General features: G+C 46.9%; 1 protein-coding gene across 2 annotated transcripts in view; it reads right to left on the reverse strand.

Annotated features, from left to right (window-relative positions):
- Window positions 1–20844, reverse strand: part of smchd1 (structural maintenance of chromosomes flexible hinge domain containing 1) — a 40324-nt gene that overhangs the window by 5767 nt on the left and 13713 nt on the right. For both annotated transcript variants that reach the window (XM_072710764.1, XM_023838876.2), the window contains exons 8-40: window positions 18623–18742; window positions 17961–18127; window positions 17391–17484; window positions 16677–16887; window positions 16458–16575; window positions 16168–16351; window positions 15513–15710; window positions 15291–15404; window positions 14561–14667; window positions 14389–14471; window positions 14079–14192; window positions 13866–13943; window positions 13447–13566; window positions 12881–13025; window positions 12667–12766; window positions 12253–12325; window positions 11259–11398; window positions 10109–10240; window positions 9751–9981; window positions 9162–9304; window positions 8738–8826; window positions 8531–8649; window positions 6648–6809; window positions 6170–6298; window positions 5517–5596; window positions 4807–4964; window positions 4611–4726; window positions 4329–4390; window positions 2229–2316; window positions 1674–1805; window positions 1173–1325; window positions 943–1075; window positions 57–176 (exon numbers count right to left, since the gene is read on the reverse strand). In XM_072710764.1, coding sequence (XP_072566865.1) covers window positions 57–176; window positions 943–1075; window positions 1173–1325; window positions 1674–1805; window positions 2229–2316; window positions 4329–4390; window positions 4611–4726; window positions 4807–4964; window positions 5517–5596; window positions 6170–6298; window positions 6648–6809; window positions 8531–8649; window positions 8738–8826; window positions 9162–9304; window positions 9751–9981; window positions 10109–10240; window positions 11259–11398; window positions 12253–12325; window positions 12667–12766; window positions 12881–13025; window positions 13447–13566; window positions 13866–13943; window positions 14079–14192; window positions 14389–14471; window positions 14561–14667; window positions 15291–15404; window positions 15513–15710; window positions 16168–16351; window positions 16458–16575; window positions 16677–16887; window positions 17391–17484; window positions 17961–18127; window positions 18623–18742 — 4213 coding nt within the window. The remainder of the gene's footprint in view (window positions 1–56; window positions 177–942; window positions 1076–1172; window positions 1326–1673; window positions 1806–2228; window positions 2317–4328; window positions 4391–4610; window positions 4727–4806; window positions 4965–5516; window positions 5597–6169; window positions 6299–6647; window positions 6810–8530; window positions 8650–8737; window positions 8827–9161; window positions 9305–9750; window positions 9982–10108; window positions 10241–11258; window positions 11399–12252; window positions 12326–12666; window positions 12767–12880; window positions 13026–13446; window positions 13567–13865; window positions 13944–14078; window positions 14193–14388; window positions 14472–14560; window positions 14668–15290; window positions 15405–15512; window positions 15711–16167; window positions 16352–16457; window positions 16576–16676; window positions 16888–17390; window positions 17485–17960; window positions 18128–18622; window positions 18743–20844) is intronic.

Genomic DNA, 20844 nt, shown 5'->3' on the forward strand with positions numbered 1-20844 from the left:
TCCAGGTCTCAAAGCCGTCCCTCATGGCTTTGCACAATGTCAAAAAGGGGACTTGCCCTTCAGCTCGGAGATCAGCTGGTTGTTGGTGTCAAACAGGCTCCTGTAGGCGATGATGGACTGAGAGAGACGGTCCTTTTTTTGGGTCAGAGTTGCCATTTGCTGTTGATTCTTAGAATCTGGGGGCAGAGATTTTATTGATTCATATAAGCCAACATGCAATGTTTTAAAATATATAATTCAAAGAACCATATAACTTCTAAGCTTATTTGCACACGACCCAAAGTACCATATATGTAGTTTGTATATTGCTGTACAGTTTTATATAATCTTTACTTACAGTAGTTGTACAGATGTTTTCCCATACAGTTTGCATTTCTTTAATGAACTGCACTGCGATTAAGAACTCGTGACCCAAGACTTTCACTCACTAGCGCAGCCGTTCTAGTTATGTGACAGTGAAAGTGATTTGCTTTGATTTTTTGCTTGCATCCAATATCTGGTTGTCGCAGCTATGCCTACATTTATTTGCACATCATTAATTCTCTTTTTTTCTTCTGTTTCTTTTGTGTACTTTTCTCTTCGTTGTACGTTTACTTGTACACTTCATGTCACCACCTGCACCGACAAAATGCCTTGCACTTGAATAAAATGATTCTGATTCTTCAAAGCTAGTTTGAGCACCAGGTTGCACAACATACTTCAAAGCCTCCACACACGAGATTTACATTACCAGATAAAAACACGGCTCGCCTTACAGTGATGAAGAACCACAGTGAATTAGACAGGTAGGAGAGGAATTTCTGTAGGAGATTTATGGATCTTGCCAGCACATATCTTGACCACATTCAGCCTTCAGAACTTAAGCCAATATATTAGTGTCCGGGGGCGGCACAGGGCTCTTCGTGAAAATTATTTGACCACTTCATGACTTTGCCTGCTCACCATTGTAAAACATGAAGGGGAGCTCGAACGACTTCAGCACACTGTCTGTCGGCAGCCCACGCACCAGGGGCTGGAAGACCAGAATGTACTCCATCCCATCCGTCCCGGGGCTGTTCTCCAGGATCACGAGATCCTGGCACCACAGAAAAGGGCGAAAGTGCTGAAGGGCGCTCCAAAGTAACCCGGGGCGCTGGCTGTTGGAATTGCCCCAAAGGACCCCCGCAACCCACCTTGATTTCAGCCATGCCCCCGGAGAGCTGGAAAGACTTGCTCCTAACCTTTCCCTCAAACACAGGCAGCTCCACCATACCAGTAGCAGGGCCCCTCAAGGACACCTGTACTGTCCCATTCAGGTGAGCTCCAGCGGGATTGCTGTACTCGTCCTGTAGGGGGCGACACCAAAATAAAAGTATTTTAGGAATGACTACTACTTAGTAAGTGATATCCTTCTAAGTACCAACACATTCTCCTGAGGGTAGGAGCTAGATCAGACCTCCATGGAAAGATAAATATCAGGATAAAAATACCCAAAAAGTAAACGCAGCCTCCGTTAATGCCCCCTCCCCTACAAACCAGTTAAAATGTAGCCACAACACAAAAAAAACCACCACCAGACGACATCACAGCCACATCTCCCGTGAAAGAGCAGCCAGACTGGCGTGTGAAAAGGCGAGACTCGACCCGCGCCGACCGCTGCCGGTTCCTTGCCGAAGCTTGACGCCACGGCTCACCATGATCTTCAGCGACAGGCTCTTCACCAGGGTCCGGCTCTCAACCTCGCGGATGTTGGAGACTACTGGGGTCGGCGGTTGGAAGTCTGGCATCAACTTCTCGGGAATGCTGGGCACCACGTTCATGACGTACTGGAGTGCGTGTGGAGCGAAATGGGTCGAGAACAGAACCAATTAGCCCTTGTGAGGGTATGGCATACAGATGACCTCCCAATACCCACTCCTAACCGGTTCATGCATCACATGTCTGCAGCTGCTAAAATATCTGTACATTTCGAAATACAGATGTCATCTAACCAAAAACAGTAGGTGATGACACAGGGGTTACAATTAGATCCCTCAACGTTCTGACTGTCAAGCAGCCATTGACATCAGGCCATATGTATACATAAAATCAGATTGGAACGCTCCTGCATTTATAGTACAGGGACATTCACAGCAAATCAAAAGGTGCTCAAGACATTTACTGACACACAAATGTAACCAAATAAGCTCAAAATGGCACAGAGACAGGAACAGAGTCCCTGACTGCAGAGCTTCTGAGAGGAGACTGACCTGATGACTCCAAAGGCATTTGGTCTTATCCACGCAGACTACGAACTGGATCGTGTACTTCCCAATGCGGTCTGGAATTATTTTGTCCCTGTAGGAATACAGGTGTACAGAGAGAGTTTTAAAAAAAAAACTGTCTAAATGAGGGTCCAGTATGAAAGAAACCACATATATATTTAAAACACTAAAAGAAAGTACCTCAAACACTCGGTAATATCAGAGCCAGACAAGAGATAAACCTGAGTCTGAACTTTAAAAGGCTTCTATGACAAAGAAAAGTAATCATGGGGCTCTTTTGGTGTGAAAGTAGATGGTATTGGTTCTCCAATAGCAGGGGTTCCCAAACTATGGGTCACAGCCTCAGCTGTGGTGGGTCACTGATTGACCATGAAAAGCCTAATTTATAATATGGGTTACGGTGGTGGGTCTTCTGCGTACCCATTAAACAGGATTAAAAGGATATTTTCAGGGTGGTGGACGCTAACTTAACGTTCCAACTGGAATGGGTAAATTGTATTGGTGTTCGTACTGGTGTATGACTGAGAATAAGTCTGGTTTTGTGGTTCATGCTCACAGAACGGCTCCAGATATGATGCTCGCCCACTGCATCATACACAGGGAGACACTGGCCAGCAAAGCACTGCAGTATGACCTAGGACAGGCTTTTTATGTAGTGGTGAGGGGAGGAAATCTGATGAGAGAGAGACCTCTTCAAAACAAGACTCTTCAGAGAACCATGCAGGGAGATGGGGGCTGAGTGCCTGCTCTTTGATTGTGAGGTTAGGTGGTTTTCCAGAGGTTGAGTTCTGGAAAGGCTTTGGCAGATTAAGGAGAAGGTCTTCATCTAGCTCCAGAATGAAAAGCCAGAACCTGCCAAGAATTTCCAAGAAATATGGCTTGGAAAATCTGGCTACCTTGTGGATATATTCAATCAGCTCAGCTCACTGAATACAGTCCTTCAAGGGAAGGAAAGCAGAGTTCTAGAGCTTGAAGGTGCATCGCAGGGCATCACAGCAGGCCTAGGTCTGTGGGAGTCCCAACTACCTTTCAGAAGACAGACGTCTGCCTCTGGGGAGCCGGTCATAGCTGAGCAGCTGGCCAGGCTACAAGCAAAATTTTCAGCACTACTTCCTCGACTCACAGGGATCTAAAAACCTGCAGTGGGTAAGGAATCCATTCCATCATCAGACCGGAGTCTAAGTCAGACTGAGTTGCAGTCACTGGTTACATTGTTACAAGTTAACAATGGCAGCAAGGTACGTTTTGAGACAACCACGCTCACGGATTTGGGTTGCTCATTTGCAGTAAGCAGTTTTCTCCTGTTTGGCTGATAAAGCCATTGATGTACTGATTCAATTTGGTACAACAAACCTTTACGAATCTGGATTTTTTTCTACCCTGGCATATTTGAAAACCAAATAGAGAAACAAGCTAAATGCTGAGCATGACCTCAGGAACACTGTACCCCGAATAGAGCTGCTCGTGAGAAGCTCTAACCAGCCACATACTTCCCATTAAATCTTCTTACTAAAACTAAACTAGTCTAATGCTGGGACAGAAAAATATAAACTGCAGCTTTTATAGCAGGGGTGTGGTGGGAGGTGAGGAAACATACAGATACATTAATTGCTCAATGTTATCAGTGTTTTGGCTCAAATACAAAAATCTGCATTTTCATTTTTGTCAAACGTTCCACAGTTTTATAAGAGATGAGAGAATGGTTTGTTAAACAGTAATATAAATAAAAATCACTTAAAAACATTTATTTAATAATAAATATTATTTATATACTTCAACTTTTGTTTTTTTTTTTTATTCCTTCTGTGTTTTCTATCTTTTTATATCATTAATGGTATTTCATTATATATATTTTGGGTTTGGGTCCCAGGCAGACGACAAATCTCACTTTTGGGTCACCAGGTGAAAAAGTTTGGGAACCCTTGTCCTATATACCGATTTACAGTCTGACTCGGGTTTAATATAAAATGCGCTTCTGTATTGCTGGAGGCTCACCCCCCCTATGGAGGAGGGGGCAAACCCCAGTGATAAACAGACAAGGCCCCCTAACTGGGCCCCGGGCCAAGGGTCAGACAGAACACACACCTGAAATAAAAGCAGTCGTCCTTTTCGGTCTCCTTGGGTTTGCTGCACTTGAGGGCGGCAGCCTGGAGGGGAAGAGAGGGATGCACCATTTTTTCAACATGGGGGGGGGGCTGGGGTAGAGAATACATGGTTTAATAGGTGGGGGAGAGAGCGGTCCACTGTTCTCAGATTGGAATAGGGGATATGAAATTGAAAATGAAGAAACAATGCAGCAGAAAGAGATGAACCAGCTACAGAAACTGGAAAGGGATTTGAGAATCAGCCCCTCCCAGAGAGACTCACCCCGGAGGGGGGCCGGGGCCCCATGGACTCGCCCTTCCACATCAGCATGGATATGGAGGCCGGGCTCAGGTTCCTGATGGCTCCCCCATCCTCAGACAGCACCGTCACCGAGAACACTGCAGGGATCACACAGGGCCTGCTTATGGGCTGCATGGAGGCACAACCTGCCCAGACGCGGCGCCCCCTAGTGACGAACCTGGGAAGAAGCCACCGGCGCGGAACTCGGAGGCCGTGTCATAGTTCACAGTCAGCTTGACGGGTCTGTTGGGGTCCGGCACCACCTTGAGCTTCACCACTGGCCCCGGGATGGACTGCTTGCCCAGGGCGCCGCTGAACTCCAGGCTGTACTCCCCCCTGAGGGAGACGTAGGCAGTTAAAAAGGTCCAAAGCTGTGGGCCAGCAACTACACATTCACCATTAGGCATATGAATATCACACTGCAACCCTAATGACCCAAGGCAGCCACCGTAGTTCAGAAACTGCTAATGTAAAGCTTCACATAGACAGTACAGTGCAAAAATCTGAGGCAATTAATGAAAATGATTGTTTTTGGGGGTGAAATTTAACAAATACGTGGGATGAGTGAGGTGGCAAAGGAGGCATTCTATGACAGCACTACACTGAGCTCTGCAGAATGACCCATTCTTACACAAATGTTTGTAAAGCTGAGTGCGTGGCTGGGGTCTGGATTTTACATACCTGTGGCAAAGGGTCTGAATGAAATTCAATGATTAAGAGGTGCATCCCAATACTGCTGTCCATATAGTGCATATACTTAGTACACAGAAATAGTTTCAAACATTTCCTTTGACTGCCTAAGATTCTTGCAGTTCTGTATATACTGAGCAGAGCCATACAGCTTTACGGTAATGATTCTAATATCTGTGAACGAGGCTTTCTGCTCACTTTGCTGCCGTGACATTCTTCACTAGGAAACTCGCCTTCCCTTCCCAGTCACCCGCCTGTGCGGGGGGCACCAGCGTGATCTGCAAGACAGACATAGCACACAGAAGCCTGAGAAGGGGGGGGGGGGGGGGGGCAGGCTGGTGCTGCAGATACCAGACCCTGGTTTCCATGATCAGTCACATCGTCTCATAACTGTTCTGTCCATTAGATCAGCAGCACGACAGACCTAAGTATTGGACAGACGGAGGTTCATGCGAATCGTTACTGATGAATATTGGATCCCCACCGCAATAAATATGAATGAAAGATTGGATAGGGAGATGGGAGAACTGGGAAAATGACCAGTGCTATGTGGAGCGAACCAGGAGGGAGTGGACATAAAAAACTGGGGGAGGGGCTCTGGCACCAAAACGGGGGCGGCTTAACTGGCTGCCACTGAGGGTTATCAGCTGAAGGGGGGGGGGGGAGACTCAGAGCCACAGACCATTAGAGTCATATCGGAAAGCCCCAAACAGGCGACCTCACCTTTAGGTCAGAGGTCACACAAGGGAGCGAGGGGTCACAGACCATCAGAGAGACATGCGGAAAGGCGACCTCACATTCAGGTCAGAGGTTATAGACCATCAGAGACACATGCGGAAAGGCGACCTCACACTCAGGTCAGAGGAGGTGGCCTTCAGGGAGATGATGGCATCCGGCTCGGGGGAGGGACTCCCCCATTCGTCGCAGATCTGAACCACCAGCGGCCTCTCGATACTGTTCCCGCTGAATACCTGGAGGGGCTGCCGGAGAACACACCCAGACACGGCCGTTAGCGTCCTATCAGAGGAAGTGGGAAAGCCTCAAGAGCAGCATCACGGCCGTCGTACGGTCAAGATAAGGCATACTTCATGATCACCGAACATTCAACCGTTCGTTCGACGTGAAAACGGAATTTCGTCTAATTTTGTCATCTAACATTGTTTGCATCATTTACGGTTATTTATTGTTACTGTTTATTCAATGTTTTCGTTACTGTCTAAATGTGTGCGTTGTGCTACTGTACACCTGCAATTTCCTTCAGGATTAAAAAAAAAAAAAAAAAAAAACATCCACTCATCCATCCAATTAGAAGGGGGGAGGGGGTTGTACCTCTTCAGGCTTGTCCAGAAGGCTAAGCAGTTTGGGGGGGCCGGGCAACACGTTGAGGCGCACACACTCTGCAAACTCCCTCCAGGCGAAGCAGAGCTCCCGTGGGCCGGGGGCCCCAGGGAGGAAGCGCACCCCCTGGATGACGATGGACTGCGAGCTCTCCTGCGAGCAGAGGAACGAGACAAACACCACAACCCCCCCCATGACCTGTGAGAAATCGATGGATGCCAACATGTGCGTCGCATAACAGTAACGGCAAGCCATGAAAACTGGGCGCTGAAGTGAGGGGTTGATGATCCATCCACTTCTGGACGGCTCGCAGACACAAAACCAGGGTTTTCCGTACCATAGAAAGGCTTAGGCCCAAGTGATTCTGCGGAGCGCCTAAAGGCTGAATCAACGCCATCCACGCTGGAGTAACTAGGGATGCGACGAGGACCAATACTGCAGTGACAAGTCAATGCCAAAATTCTACAAACCTGACTGTTCGTTTTTCTACCGTAACGTAGGTACCGGACCTGACGCATGCAGCATACACGCTTACGAGCGTTCAATTCTGTTAAATAGTGCTTTCGTGCGTTTGATCAGGATACAAATAGTGCCATCGTACATTTCAGTCCAAAGGACGAAACACTTAGCAAAACAGCTCAAAAGACAGGCATCCAGACCTATTCAAAGACTTCAAGGCGAGCGAGTTTAAATTTATTTTAACTTTACATTAAAATGTATCCAAAGTGCTTCACATATTAAAGGATAAGGATGAAATCATTATTTTTATTTGCGATATCCATGTAGCGTTCCAGATAACTGAAGTATCACCATTTTTCTTTCACAGTATCAGCCAGAAGCAGATGTCAACCAGGAGAGGCAAGAGTGAAGTTAGCAAACATACACACATCACATGTGGTTTTTGTTACGTTCAAAAGTTTTAAACAAAGGAGTGCATGCTGAAGTACACATGATTTTTTTTTGCGTTATTGAATTCATGGGACTTCACTGGTACCGACTACTAAATTTCTGGTATCGTGACGTTCCTACCAGTAGCTACTGGGCAACCAATCAGAATGTAAAAATAATGGTGAGAATAAATTATAAATGTTACAAAATCAACAAATTTCTCCTGTGCTGCATTTTCTAAAATATTCCACAACTCCACTCACAGAACCCGGGCGGCACCTAGGCCCTCTGAAAACCTACAGGAAACCCTGCAGACTAGAAAACCACCTTCACAAAGCACATAACCCACGTTCTATAATCTCTCAGGACCAGAGAGAACCTGAATCCCATCCCAGGATGTGCAGAGTATTTACTGGATGAGATCTGTCTCTCTCTCTCTCTCTCACACACACACACACACACACACACACACACACACACACACACACACACACACACACACAGAGAACATACAAAACCATAGACCAAAGGTCTCAAACTACGGACCATGGCCTACGAGACAGTTTTATGCGGCTCATTCATCATCATTTCATCTATTTTTCTTAACTTATTTACTGTACAGCACTTTGGTCCTGTGCTGGTTGTTTTTAAAGTGCTTTATAAATAAAGTTGTATTGGATTGCATTAAAATCTAGCCTGCAGGTCGATTTTTCATTTTCCCCCACAATGTCCAATGTAACATATATGTTCCATTAATCAGCATCGGCACTCCCCCCCTGCCCCCCCCACTCATTAGCAGAATTTGGTCACATCATCAGAAAAATCAAGCAAAGCTGTTTCTCTTTCGGCTCATTTAGAAAAACAAAACAAAACAGCTCAAGCGGCCGCCATGGGAGAAGACCCCCCCCTAGCCAGTGGCCCCCAGGTAATTTAGCTTTGCGACCCCTGCCGTCGTTTACACCCCCACTTAATACTCGACTCTCTACCTGCCACGTGACCTTCAGGCTGGTTTTATCCAGCCCATCTGCGGACACCCCGAACGAGTTCACGCAGGCCGACGTCAGCGTTGGGGTCTTGTTGCCAAACTGGTCGACGACTTCCAGACCTAGAGGCGGGGATAGAGTTTCACATCAGAAGGTCGGACAGGAAGTGGGAGCAAGCGGAAGGGGTTCAGTGCTTCCGGAGAGACTCACAGATATCCACAGGGAGCAACTCCCCCATTCGCACAGAGGCGATGGATTTCCAGGTGGCCTTCATGCGCTTGGGCTCGTCGGGACGGGGCCTGGGGGGGGGGACAGGACTGCGAGTCAGACTGGGGGTGGGGACTGGCTGCTATCCCAGCTCTGTCTGACACTCAATCCTACAAGTTCTCAGTTACTGCTTTAGTCACAGAAAAGTATGCAAAGCAGTCACCACTAAGAACAGATTTCCCCCCCCCCCCCCTCCCCAATAGAAAAGAAAAACACACGAAGGGGATCTGATGCTGACTGGACCCCAGAGCATATACACACACAGCATATATATGAGGTCCGATGGGAACATGATCACATGATCACTCTGCCAGCCGCAGGATCTGAGGGCACAACCTTCTGGACTCGGCACAGGTGCGGCACTCACATGATGGTGAAGGAGCACGTGACGGAGGAGGTCTCGTCCTGCAGGGAGACCTGGTAGTAATGTTCCTCTTTGGCCACCGTGGGCACGGGGATGTTGGGCAGCTTTCCCTGGTCCAGCTCCTTACAGCTGGCCTGCCAGTTCACCTGAAAAGGAGACACGGACAGAGCTGCTGGGGCCAGCAGTCCAGCAGAAACACCCGAGAACGTCGTCCGGTCAAAGCCTCCCGGACCCGGACCGCCTCCTCACGTCGCCGAAGCGGTCGCTATGGCGACTTATTGCATCAGAAGAGCACGACGCCTGAAAACGCCTTCTGTTTTTTTGAGTTTGTTTTTAAGCTAGCTAGCCTTTTCCCATGGCCAGTCAACCTAGGGGGAAAAGCCTGCTAACTAGCCACTAAAATATTTGTTTACATTTTAATGAGTTAGTTCAAATAAATCTAACGGTGCCAACGATGCTAAAATAGGCAAAAATGTTAGAAACACATGCAGCTTTTTCAGCATCATAGCTAGCGTGTGTATAAACGCAGAATGAACCTTCCTCCGGATCTGTGTACTGATGCCAAAGCCCATCTGCAGTCCATCCTCCTCACCTTGATCTTCCTGGCCAGGCTGGGGGTGAGAGGCACCGCACGGTCGGCCTCGTCGAACATCTGGAAGTGCAGGTCCTGCAGGATGTCCCCTGCCGTCCAGCCCACCTTCTCACCGTCCTTCAGCGCGATGATGCTGCCGTCCTCCTGCTGGCTGAAGATCTCCAGCCTGGCCACCTGCCGACTGGGCGTGACCTTCAGCACCTGCTCTACAGTCTTCACATTCTTGCAGCTCTGTGGGGATGCGAGCTCAGGTCACCGACTGGACCAGAGATGGTTTAGATCCCCGTACGGGGACAATTTTGGTCATATGAATGACCCGACAGGCAAGGCAAGCCGAGCGGCAGACGGGGAGACTCACGGGGATATCGAACTTTGCAGTGATCATCAGGTCTGCCTTGACGTTCTTGATGTACAGCTTGCTCTTAAACAGGCCTGTTCCTGTGTTGCTACAATCCAAGGCCTCCAGGGGAAGCTCTGTGGTACCTGTGAACTGCCGGAATCACACGACAGACAACGGTCACATTTACACTCCCAGTCACACACTGCTTATACCTGTAGCTAGGCTGCATTAATGCCTAGTCGACTTCTTAACAGCACATACATGGGTAAAGTGCTATTTGCGTCACTGCACGTCACTCCGGACAAAAGCGTCCATTAAATAAATGTGTCTTCCGGAAGGCTGCCTGTTCAAGTCTCGTACTGGTTCCACTGTTGTACTTTTCATTAAACTAGGCAAAATTGCATGCACGCACACACACACGCACACACACACACACACGTTCCTGCCTCAACAAATGGTCTTACTTGAAATGACAGTATCCAGCTTAACCAAATAAGTATACTTGGACATACAAACTACCTCGACCCCCAACAGAAATGAAATATCCAGATTTTACTTTGGAAAACAGTCAGACAAGTAACAGTGATAAGTGCAGTCCATCAATTCCCAGAAGTGTTCGCTTGTGGCGGGATAATCGACGTCATGTGCAGAGAGACTTTCGTTACCCTACAGTCACGCAACAAGCTGCGTTCAGCTCTGGTCACCCCTAAATCACCCACTGACCCCCACCCCCACCCAGGCTTGGCCAGGAGAGGATGACAACTCGGGCCGACCTGCCAGGCATCCGTTTACCAGAATCATGGAGCTCGACGGTCAGTAAAGACTGTGGCAGACGTAAGAATACCCCCCCCTCCGCCAATGCTCTGCTGTGGGGGGGTCAGTCCAGGTTTGGGCAGACTTGTTTTCCATTAACTGCTACACCCCCCCCCCGCCCGTCTACACTGCCAAGCATGACATCATCCCTGAGGGATGTTCAATACAGACATTCAGCCAGGTCATTGTTTCAGAGATTGAAGACCCTCACAGTCACTGAATTAGACACAGAATCGGTTGAGAGTGGAAAATGAGCATGATGCATGAACGGAAACAAGCATGCTCTGGCCAAAGCAGGCCACGGTGACCGTCCTGGAGGAAGAGCACGTGGAGCGGGACAGAGGCCCCCGCTCACCTGGCAGCGGACGATCAGTTTGGGGTGCGCCGTGATGTTGCCCGCCTCGTCGTGCACCTCCACCCTGAATTCCTGGCACGTGCCATTCTCCACCTCCATCTTGACGGTGTCTGGCTTCACCTTCAGGTAGCTAGGAAGCCCTGGGGGGGGGGAGAATAAGCAGAGGTGTCTGAGGAAGGCTGGTCAGCTAGCAGACGCTGACATCTACATCAACACCCACATCCAGCTTGATCTGGTCCTGAATTTTAAGTGTGGCTCACAGGACACAACATGTCCTTCGAGTGGAAGCATTCTGCTACTACAGGGTTCCGTGTAAACACACAGAGACAGACGCACATGTACCGCGTCACTCCACAGACAGCAGCCAACTGACCCCAGCCGCCTAATAAACTGAGAACGGTCCCTGAACACCTGCACAGAACCTGGAGCGCGACTAGTGGCCCCCTGCTGAGCCCCCCAGGAACTGCTCCATGCGCACGCATGTCTGTGTGTGTTGGGGGGAGGGAAGGGTTTAGGAAAGTTGTTCCACTGGGGATCAGCAAAAAAAAATTAACATTGGTAGCAAGGGCTGGGTACCAGGGTCCAGAGGGCAGGAGAGTGAGGAGACAGAAGCTCTCCCCCCTCCCAGTGACGGGGTCCCTCCCAATAGGACAGAACAGCCCCCCCACCATGCTGAAAGCCGGACTTCCCTGGGTCCTTAGAGTAATCACCGAGGTCATAAAAACATCTCGGGTTCAAAGACCGCCTGCCAGATCTCCACTGTGCTGTGGGATTTATTATATATTTATTATGATTTATTAAAAGAAACACCAGGGGTGGGGGGGGGGGGCACCAACACCACCGGAACTGTCACTTTCTAGAATTTCTATGCCCTTTAAAGGCCAATACTGATATTAAAAAGAAAATCCCCATACTGGCTGGATACATCAGCCTGCTGACCTGTCAGCCCAACCCCCCCACAGGGAGAAGCAGAGCTTTGGGACAGAGCTCTCACCTGGCAGGAGGTTGATCTTCAGAAGCTGAGTTTCTGGTTTCATGCCTGGCATGATGACCTTCACACTGTAGCCCTGCCACAGAAGCAACACAAGACAAAAAGATACATCACGCGCAACCCACAAATACAGTCAGACAAACCTTCCTCAATAGGGACCATTTGTTATTCTACATAAACCTCTGCACTCCATGCTCAATATCACAATGATCCCAATAGACTCTAGGTCTGATTGGGTATCCAATTAAGCGCAACGTGATGTGACAGTAATGTATCCACATGGAGGGGAGAATAGGATAAAGTGCATTGTAACATCACACGCTGCACAGAGGGAAGCCAGTAGGGAAACGTCGAGTTTTAAGGGTTTGTTAGCATTAATAATGCCCCTCTCAGGGTCCGGCCCTTTGTTTCACTGACCTTGCCCTGGAAATTCTTCACGGGGCCGCTCGCTTTCACGCCCTTGATGGTGAAGGTGTTCCCGTTCACTGAGGTCCCGTCGCAGCTCAAGTCCAGGCCACTGCAACAAGACCCCATGAGATGCTCACACTGGCGAGACCAACTCAGAAGGAGGTCTCGCCGCATAGGGAGCTCGGAGCTGAATCCCGGTACTGAAGAGGAGTTTATCACCCACCTACATTCCAGAAGGGGCTTAATGTCAGCGGGTGGCTTGGCGTGCTGCCCGAACTCATCCAGGAACTCCACCGGGACACTGAAAGGCACGGCCACACGGAAGGGGGTGCTGACGGCCCCCAGGGTGAACTTCTGAGCACTGCCCGCTGTTGGGTGGAGAGCCACCGTCATGACATGGCATGTATCAGTCAGTCAATGCTGCCTGATAGGTGAAGCTTCGTAAACCCTTGTCAATTAGGACAGCTGCAAATAGCATTTACCGTCAAGTCAACTGGAAAAAGGCCGTCGATTACATTAAAGAGGAGAGGGGATCTAATGACATTTAATGAATGCAAGACAACCTAGATAAAGTCTTGGAGGAATACAACATAATCCCAAAACAAGAAGGATCACTGAGTTAAGATTAAACATAGCAAGGATGATTTAATGAATTTACAGGGGACACGATCACACACACAGACACACACAGACACACACACACACACAATCCTTCTCACTGGTGATCTGGCACATACATCATCATGAATATATCATGACGGAGCCATGCGTTCATGAAGGGACACCTACCACAGATGGAGAACTTCATGCGGTAGGAGGGCAGCTTCTGCCCGGCGAAAATGCTGGCACTGCTCTCATTCAGCACGGCCTGCAGGTGCAGTGTGTAGCTGCCCAGCTTGCTGAGGTTCTCTGTGGGGGGCAGGACAGGATCTTCAGACGGCGCCAAGAAAAGGAACCAAGAAATGACAAAGGCTCTCCTGGACAGCCTTCACCATCTCACTACACAACTAGATTAAGGAGGAGAGCTACGGCTACTCAGTATCTCTGCCTAAATCCAACAGCTCTCTTTCAGAAAACTCCAGAAGTAGTTTTCCCAAATAATATCCCATTGCTGGTACCAATTCTTACCAGGGCATACATTCAGTCCTGTGTCACCCTGTGTATGTGCAAAGAGGTAAAAATTAAATGATTAAAAAAGAGAAATGCACCCATAGTTTTAAACCAATATGGCCATTTTCCTCCATGCTGGCTGATATGAGAGTTCGTCTCGATGTCACCGGTGGGGGCTGTAGAGAATAACAGGGGGAGACATCTTTCAGATCTCACATCATGATGTCCCGAATAAAGGCATGACATACTAAAACATGAAATGGTCGTCTTCCACGGTTTTCTGGACAGGCTTGAGTTCTGCTATTCCTTACAGTGCCAGAAGACTTTCAGCTCCATGAGAAGCTTCTTCGAGGAGCTCAAGTTGGTCCCAGGCATCCTAGTCATGGATTCACCTTTCTTGTTCAAGATCTCAACCTGGATGGGACCTTCAGAACCACACCACCATGAAATTAGCACCCAAAACAGAACTGCTACAGGCAAATGAATTTCCATTTGAGTTTGCCTTAAGCAAACTCAAGTTACACTGGCTAGACTGTTAGAAATTTGATCAAGTTAGCATTTAGCTCCTGTTCTTGTGGTTACACAACAGAAAGATGTCCCAGAAGATTCCAGAGCACTTACCAAAGGGGGTACCAGCGGCGCGTACATCATTCGGGGTCCATTCATTGCCCTCCGGCCAGGTCACTCTGAGCTTGTCTGGGAGTCTGCATCCAAGTAGAAGAGGATCAGAAAAACTAGCAGAGCCAGCTGGCAGAACCATGACTTAACCCAAGGACAACGGTGTCCCACTGACTTTGCGAGCTCGTCATCGATGTATTTCTTGATTGACTTCAGATTAGCCGCCCTGTCGAGCTTCGAGATCGGAATCGTTTTGACCTCATCAAAAAGCTGCTTAGGTTCCTGCAGCAATAAAACAGCAGAATCAGGATTGTGGGCGTAAGTAAATGTCCTTAAAGTACCAAAAAGCTGGCGTCCGGACATTTACTTACTCCCACAATTCAGTTAGCAATAGCATGCGGCGTGCTCTGCTAACTGAATTTAATAAGCACAAGGATACAATGAATTTATACAGACTGCTGGCTTTTGGATGTCATAATATGCATTTCATGAACGCCTTATGCACATTAAACTGCTTACCAAACTGTAAACATCTGTATAGTACCGAAAAGCCAGCGTCTGGACAAATGTTTCACCCGTCATCTAAGGCGCTGGTGATGATTGTGCATGCACTATATAATCACGATAACATCGTGACGTGATCGCCCTACACATACTGCACCCAGGAGAGAGTCAAAGTCTCTAAATAAATCAGTGGATTTTAAAAACATTCACTCCATGCCAATCACTGTCAACATCAACTCATGAAAGCATCATACATCAGGGATAATAAATGACTGCCTGCCTTACTTCATCAGATATCACCAAAAACACAGCGCGACCTGCAGATGTTGGTTATATTCAAGACCTGTTAAGACCACCGCAGGTTTGACCGGGACAGACCCTCTGGCGATCTCGCCTCGTACCACAGCCAGCTGGACGTGTCCCCCAGTAGCGTAGACGTCTCCTTCATGATCGCCGTAGAGGAGGAACTGCATGATGCTCCCGAAGATGATAGGATGCGTCTTGACTGTTTTCACCTGAGGATCAGAGCAGGGGTGATCAGACCTGGGCTCGATACCCGTAAAAAAGGAGCAGATTTCCTACTGGGACCTGAAGAGTCACTCTTCACATAAGGAGAGACTCACATACTGGCCGGTGCTGTACGTCTTGCCGTCCCACTCGATAGACGAGAACTTGGCCCATGGCGATTGCATCTTCTTGGTGGACACGTCCATTCTGGCCATGATGCCCTGGAAGCCCAAGAACTTCACCTGTTTGTCCCACTTCTCGTGGCATTCCTTCAACCACTGGGAAAACTCCTTCTGGATTTTCACCCTTTGCTCCTGGAGCAGAGATCGGGGGATTTAGCATCAGGAGTTGAGGACAAAGTGAGACAGTACAGAAGACCCTGTGCAAGCCCACGTTTCAGGGTCCAGTCACCAGATCACCTGCCAATTATTCTTCCCTTAAATTTATCACATTTAAATTAACTTATTTCTGCAGATACTTTTATCCAAAGTGAAGATGACAGTCATCCAGCATCCCTGGAGTAATTTGGGATAAGGCCCTTGCTTAAGGGCGCAATAGAGACATCACTCTTCCAGCCATGGGATTTAAACCAGCGACCTTTTGATCATAGGCACAGGGTCCTAACCCACAGAGCCACAAACTACACTCTAAAGACGGCAGATAGTCAGATTCTTAATTACTTCATTATTTACAATTGCTTATGAAACAGATTGATACATCAAGGAAAAAATATTTTTAAAAAAGCCAAAATGTCCACGTTTTCCTTGTCACCTGTCCATTGACCACCCTGGTGAAGATGGTCTCCTTGTCCTTCAGCTGTAGCTCCAGGTCCATGAAGGTCAGCTTGTTTGTGCTGACTTGGAAATGGTCGTTGGTGAAGAGCACTCCGGAGATCCTGTTCAAGCACTCCAACGGGACGGACCCACTCTTCTTGGGTCGGGCGCACCAGTCAAATCTGGAAAGGTATAGTCCTTAGGCTCGACTCATACCACTGGCTCAAGTGCTTAGGTGAGAGCAAGAACAACCTCGAACTCAACACCAGGACCCACACAGGCTCTTACTCTGCTACGGTGGTGTAAGGGATCAACCTGCCGTTCCAGAAACACTGAAATATAGGCCTCTTGCCTCGGCCTTCTTGGTTGAAGATGACACAGTCTTCATCCTCTTCTTCAGCTGCATCTGAAGTGAAAGACAAGCCAGACAGGAACGTTAACCTCAACAGAAAGAGGAACTCCCATCGTAAAGACCAAAAGCAAACATTTCAAAAGTACAACACTGACTGGAAAGGGAATATGGGTCCTCAGGGTAGGTCTCCTTGTCATAGAGGAACGGGTGGTATCTGATGAGCCCTTCCACAATGCCGTCGCCTTCCACATGAGCCCTGAACTCGAAGGTATCCACACACGAGTTGATGTAGAGGGTCTGCATGTCATTGGAGACCAGGCGGAGGTTCAGCATCCTTGGTGTTTTGGACTTCTCCAGCAAGCAGATCTGGGAGCAAAAAGGTATATGCAAGTGAGCCCAGGAACCTTACAGTGCCATCATCTTATTGGGATTCAGTACTGATTAAGACACAGCTACTTGCTGTGCATTAGTTTTTTGTAAACAAAACAAGTACTACTACTACAAAAGCCTACATTTGTAAGCAGAGAAGATTCTAGAATTTGACCTTAAGGGGTGCTCAGTCCCCTGAAGACATACGACATACTTATGTCACATTGTGTCAACTCGCGTTAAAATTTGCAGACTGGGAGGCATGGAATGTATGGGAAGATGAGAGATCACAAAATGGTTTTACATGAATTATTATTTAGGGGGGGGGCTCAAGCCACCTAAATAGGGTCTTGAACCACCTATAGGCTGGAGACAGCCGTTCCTCCATAAATCAAGCAAATCCTTCACACCTGCATGTCCATCTTAATCAACCAAAAGCAGCAGTATTCAGGCCATCAGTGATGTCACTATTTTGGGGGTTTCTCCAAGATGCTCCTCACCTGGATATCAATCTTGGTGATGATGTCAGATGTCCTGAGAAGTGACGCCGAATCGTTCCCCTGTGCTCCGTGGATATAATAATGATAGATGTGCCTGAAAGGACAGAGCATGCATGAAAAATCAGGAGAGGAGCTTACAGCACGGCGGACTGCAGGGGTCTCAAAGTATCGGCCCGCAAGACAGTCCCAAGGCGCCCCCAAAGTTTAATTAGTAAAATCTGGCCCCCCAATCAGTCATTTCCCACAGAGAAAAAAACTATGCTACATCATTCCATTCATTAGCGGCACTGCACATTTTAATACTACCAACCCTCACAGTTCAGTGGATTTTTTGTAAAAATGTTATTCTTAAATAGTGTAATATGGGGGGGGGGGTGAAGACCTCCTTTATATCTGACGTACAGAGGGTGACAAGCAGCTATATTGAGGTGGTCTGTGAAAATTCAAGACCAGTGAGATGAACAGCAATCACACCATTCTTAACATATACCGGAGCACTTTGGACAACTACAAACAAGGTAAGCTTGGTTTATTGGTGCAGGACGGTTGGTGGGGGGGGGGTTAACTCACGCCAGCTCCCTGGTCCACACTTGGAAGTCACTCCTCAGGAAGGCAATGTGTTCGGGCTGCACCCCGGTTATGACCACAGCGGTGAAGCTGTCCTTCTGCACCTCCTCCTGGATGAGGTTGTGCAGAAATCGCTCATCCTCACTGTCGATGTGGGAGGAGTCACCTGGCTGGAGGGGGAAGTTCACACACATTCTCACTGGCCATCGGGAGGAGAACCATGCACTGTGGACTTATTTCGGCTTCGCTTCTTCTTGCCCCAGTCCCTGTGTCTGGATGCATGTGTTTTTTATTCAACGAGGTAATGGGCCTTGAATACCAATTCTGCTACAACCAAATGATTAAACACGGGTATGATAAAGTCATAGTTGTTACTGAACGTCATATTCAGTGTATTTAATGTATCACACAGACACAGATTATGCATTATGCATCTCTCTTTGTGTGGACTAAATACAAGACTTTTGGCATTTTTACTTTTTTGATTGCATTCACAGATTTTTATAAAACTGAGGTTATCCAAATGGGGACCTCAAAAGATGTCCCCAAAAGTAGGGAGATTTCAGGTTTTACTACACTTTGGGGACAATTTGGTCCTCAAATGTGATCTTTGCAAACCCACACAAACACACACACACACACACCTAAAGCTTAAAGTTCCTCACCTTCCTGTTTCGAATGAAACCACAGTAGATCTCCTCTCTGTTCCTCTCCTTCTTCTCAAACTCTTCCTTGGACAGGACCAGCTCGTGCACATCCGGTGAGCCCACCGGCCTGGTGATCATCTATGTGGAGATGACAGCGCATGGTTTTGTCAGCTCACTGCTCACACTTAATGCCCTTTAATTTGGTTTAGAGTTCCATGAACAAAAGGCATGTAGACATTACAACACAAAATGAAAAAATTATCTAACTTTGACAGTCCTAGGAATCAAATGCAACATGAAATTAAATTCTGCTCCCCTGGTAACACATATCCAGAAGTCTATAAATGCTGGCTAATTAATCGTATGCGATCAAGTTAACACTGCATGGCAAAAATTAAATGTAAAATAAGATCATGTTACGTACCTTACTTATATTTTAATATATTTTGTATTACAACAGGTCTTTTAAATATGCATTTCAGGATAAGTCTGAAGACTCCATATGCTACACTGACACTTTAGGGTTTATAGGAAAGGTGAATATAATCAACTCAAACAAACAAAGCCTATTTTTCAAATTATGCAATAACTGATTAAGTACAATTAGACTTCCTTGCAAATGGCCAAACACACCAATAAATAAATTAATTTGGGGTAGACAGATTTATTTGATTTTTAAAATTTATTCATCCTTTATTTTAACAGACATATAAGGAACAATGTTCTTAGAAGGGATCATATCATTCTTGTTTCACTAGGACTAGGGCTGCATACCAAACTTCGGTACTTTTGCGGTACTGACTGAAATGCTCCGATTCTGTCGAGACTCGAAAAATAAATTAAATTATTTCGGCGCCAAATTCCGATACCCAAAGGGGAAATCTCAGTGTCTGCGAGTTAATAAGCACGCAGCATACTGCTGCAGAGATGCAAAGTCATTGATGATGGGCTAACATAATGTTACGCAAAGACGTCATAGAGGTCGGAAGCAAATACGTATGCGCAGAGACAAACCTGAGACCTGGCACACGTGTGCGTTGATTTCTTTTACATTAAGCGACAAAATCGCCTAAGAAATCAAGTGTGGCTCAGCAGGGCTCCAGACTGTGGTCATTTACGAAGATTTTATTTATTTATTTATTAAAATATTTTATTTATTACATTTTATAACTGGGTGCCCCAGTGTGACTTGCAAATACGCCTCCCATATAGTGGCTGACCATCATATGGGGGGCTGTCATATATCATATGAAACACCTGGAGAGACTGAAAACACACACACACACACACACACACACACACAGGGATGTGCTATGACAATGCTACAAGGTTATCATTTATATGTTCTATTAAAATTCATATTGGAGCCCTGCATGTAAGGAGAGTATTGGGGGCTAAGAGGGGGTCAGTATGGACGCAAGCCATTTCGGCTGTGATTAAACTCATCACCATTACTTTCCACTTTTTAAAAAATAAGCACCTATAAAGCTTGCAAAAGTTTTCTGCTTTCTTCTGTTCCTCTGCTCAAAAAAAAAAAAAAGCTTCCTGCAAAGCACATTATGCTTGATTTGTTTGATTATTTACCTTGATTATTTAATAGCTTAAAACAGCATAATAACCTGTAGGTACAGATGCTAGTTCGATGAAGTTAACGTGGCCCATCTGTTTGCTGTATTACAAGATTCCGTGAAGCTAGGGAGATCATATTTAATAATATTTGATGTATATTTAATGTAATATATTTAATAATCATATTTGATGTAGCTAATTTTAGGTTCATAATGGAATAATACGACTTTGCGGTAAGATTTCTTGAGAGTGTGTCTGGAAGTGTGAGAGTCACGGCAGATGTGTGAGACTTGGCAACACTGCATGATGCGTGCAATTCTGACACAGGGTGTAATTGAGTTTGGGCAGTGGTTCGGACATAGAGTCCATGGTTCAGATTCGCTGGCTAATTGTGGCAGCCCTAATTGAACTGATTTCGAGAAATCCGTGGAGATATCCAGCCTACAACTAATTATAGTGCTGCTAAATAACACAATTAGAATAGCTAATTATCCTCTTTTTCATCCCGATTTTATACACGTTCGTAAATATTAAACAATGCCGACTCATCTCTAGTTGGAAGCAGTAAAACAGACTTAACATTCACTGAGGAGGACACCAAAAATGCCAGGTAATGGATCAATTCCCACAGACCAGCCATGAGGTAAATACCCTGAACACCACTACGGTTA

Source organism: Paramormyrops kingsleyae, chromosome 4, assembly GCF_048594095.1.
Source record: "Paramormyrops kingsleyae isolate MSU_618 chromosome 4, PKINGS_0.4, whole genome shotgun sequence".
Taxonomy (NCBI): Eukaryota; Metazoa; Chordata; class Actinopteri; order Osteoglossiformes; family Mormyridae; genus Paramormyrops; species Paramormyrops kingsleyae.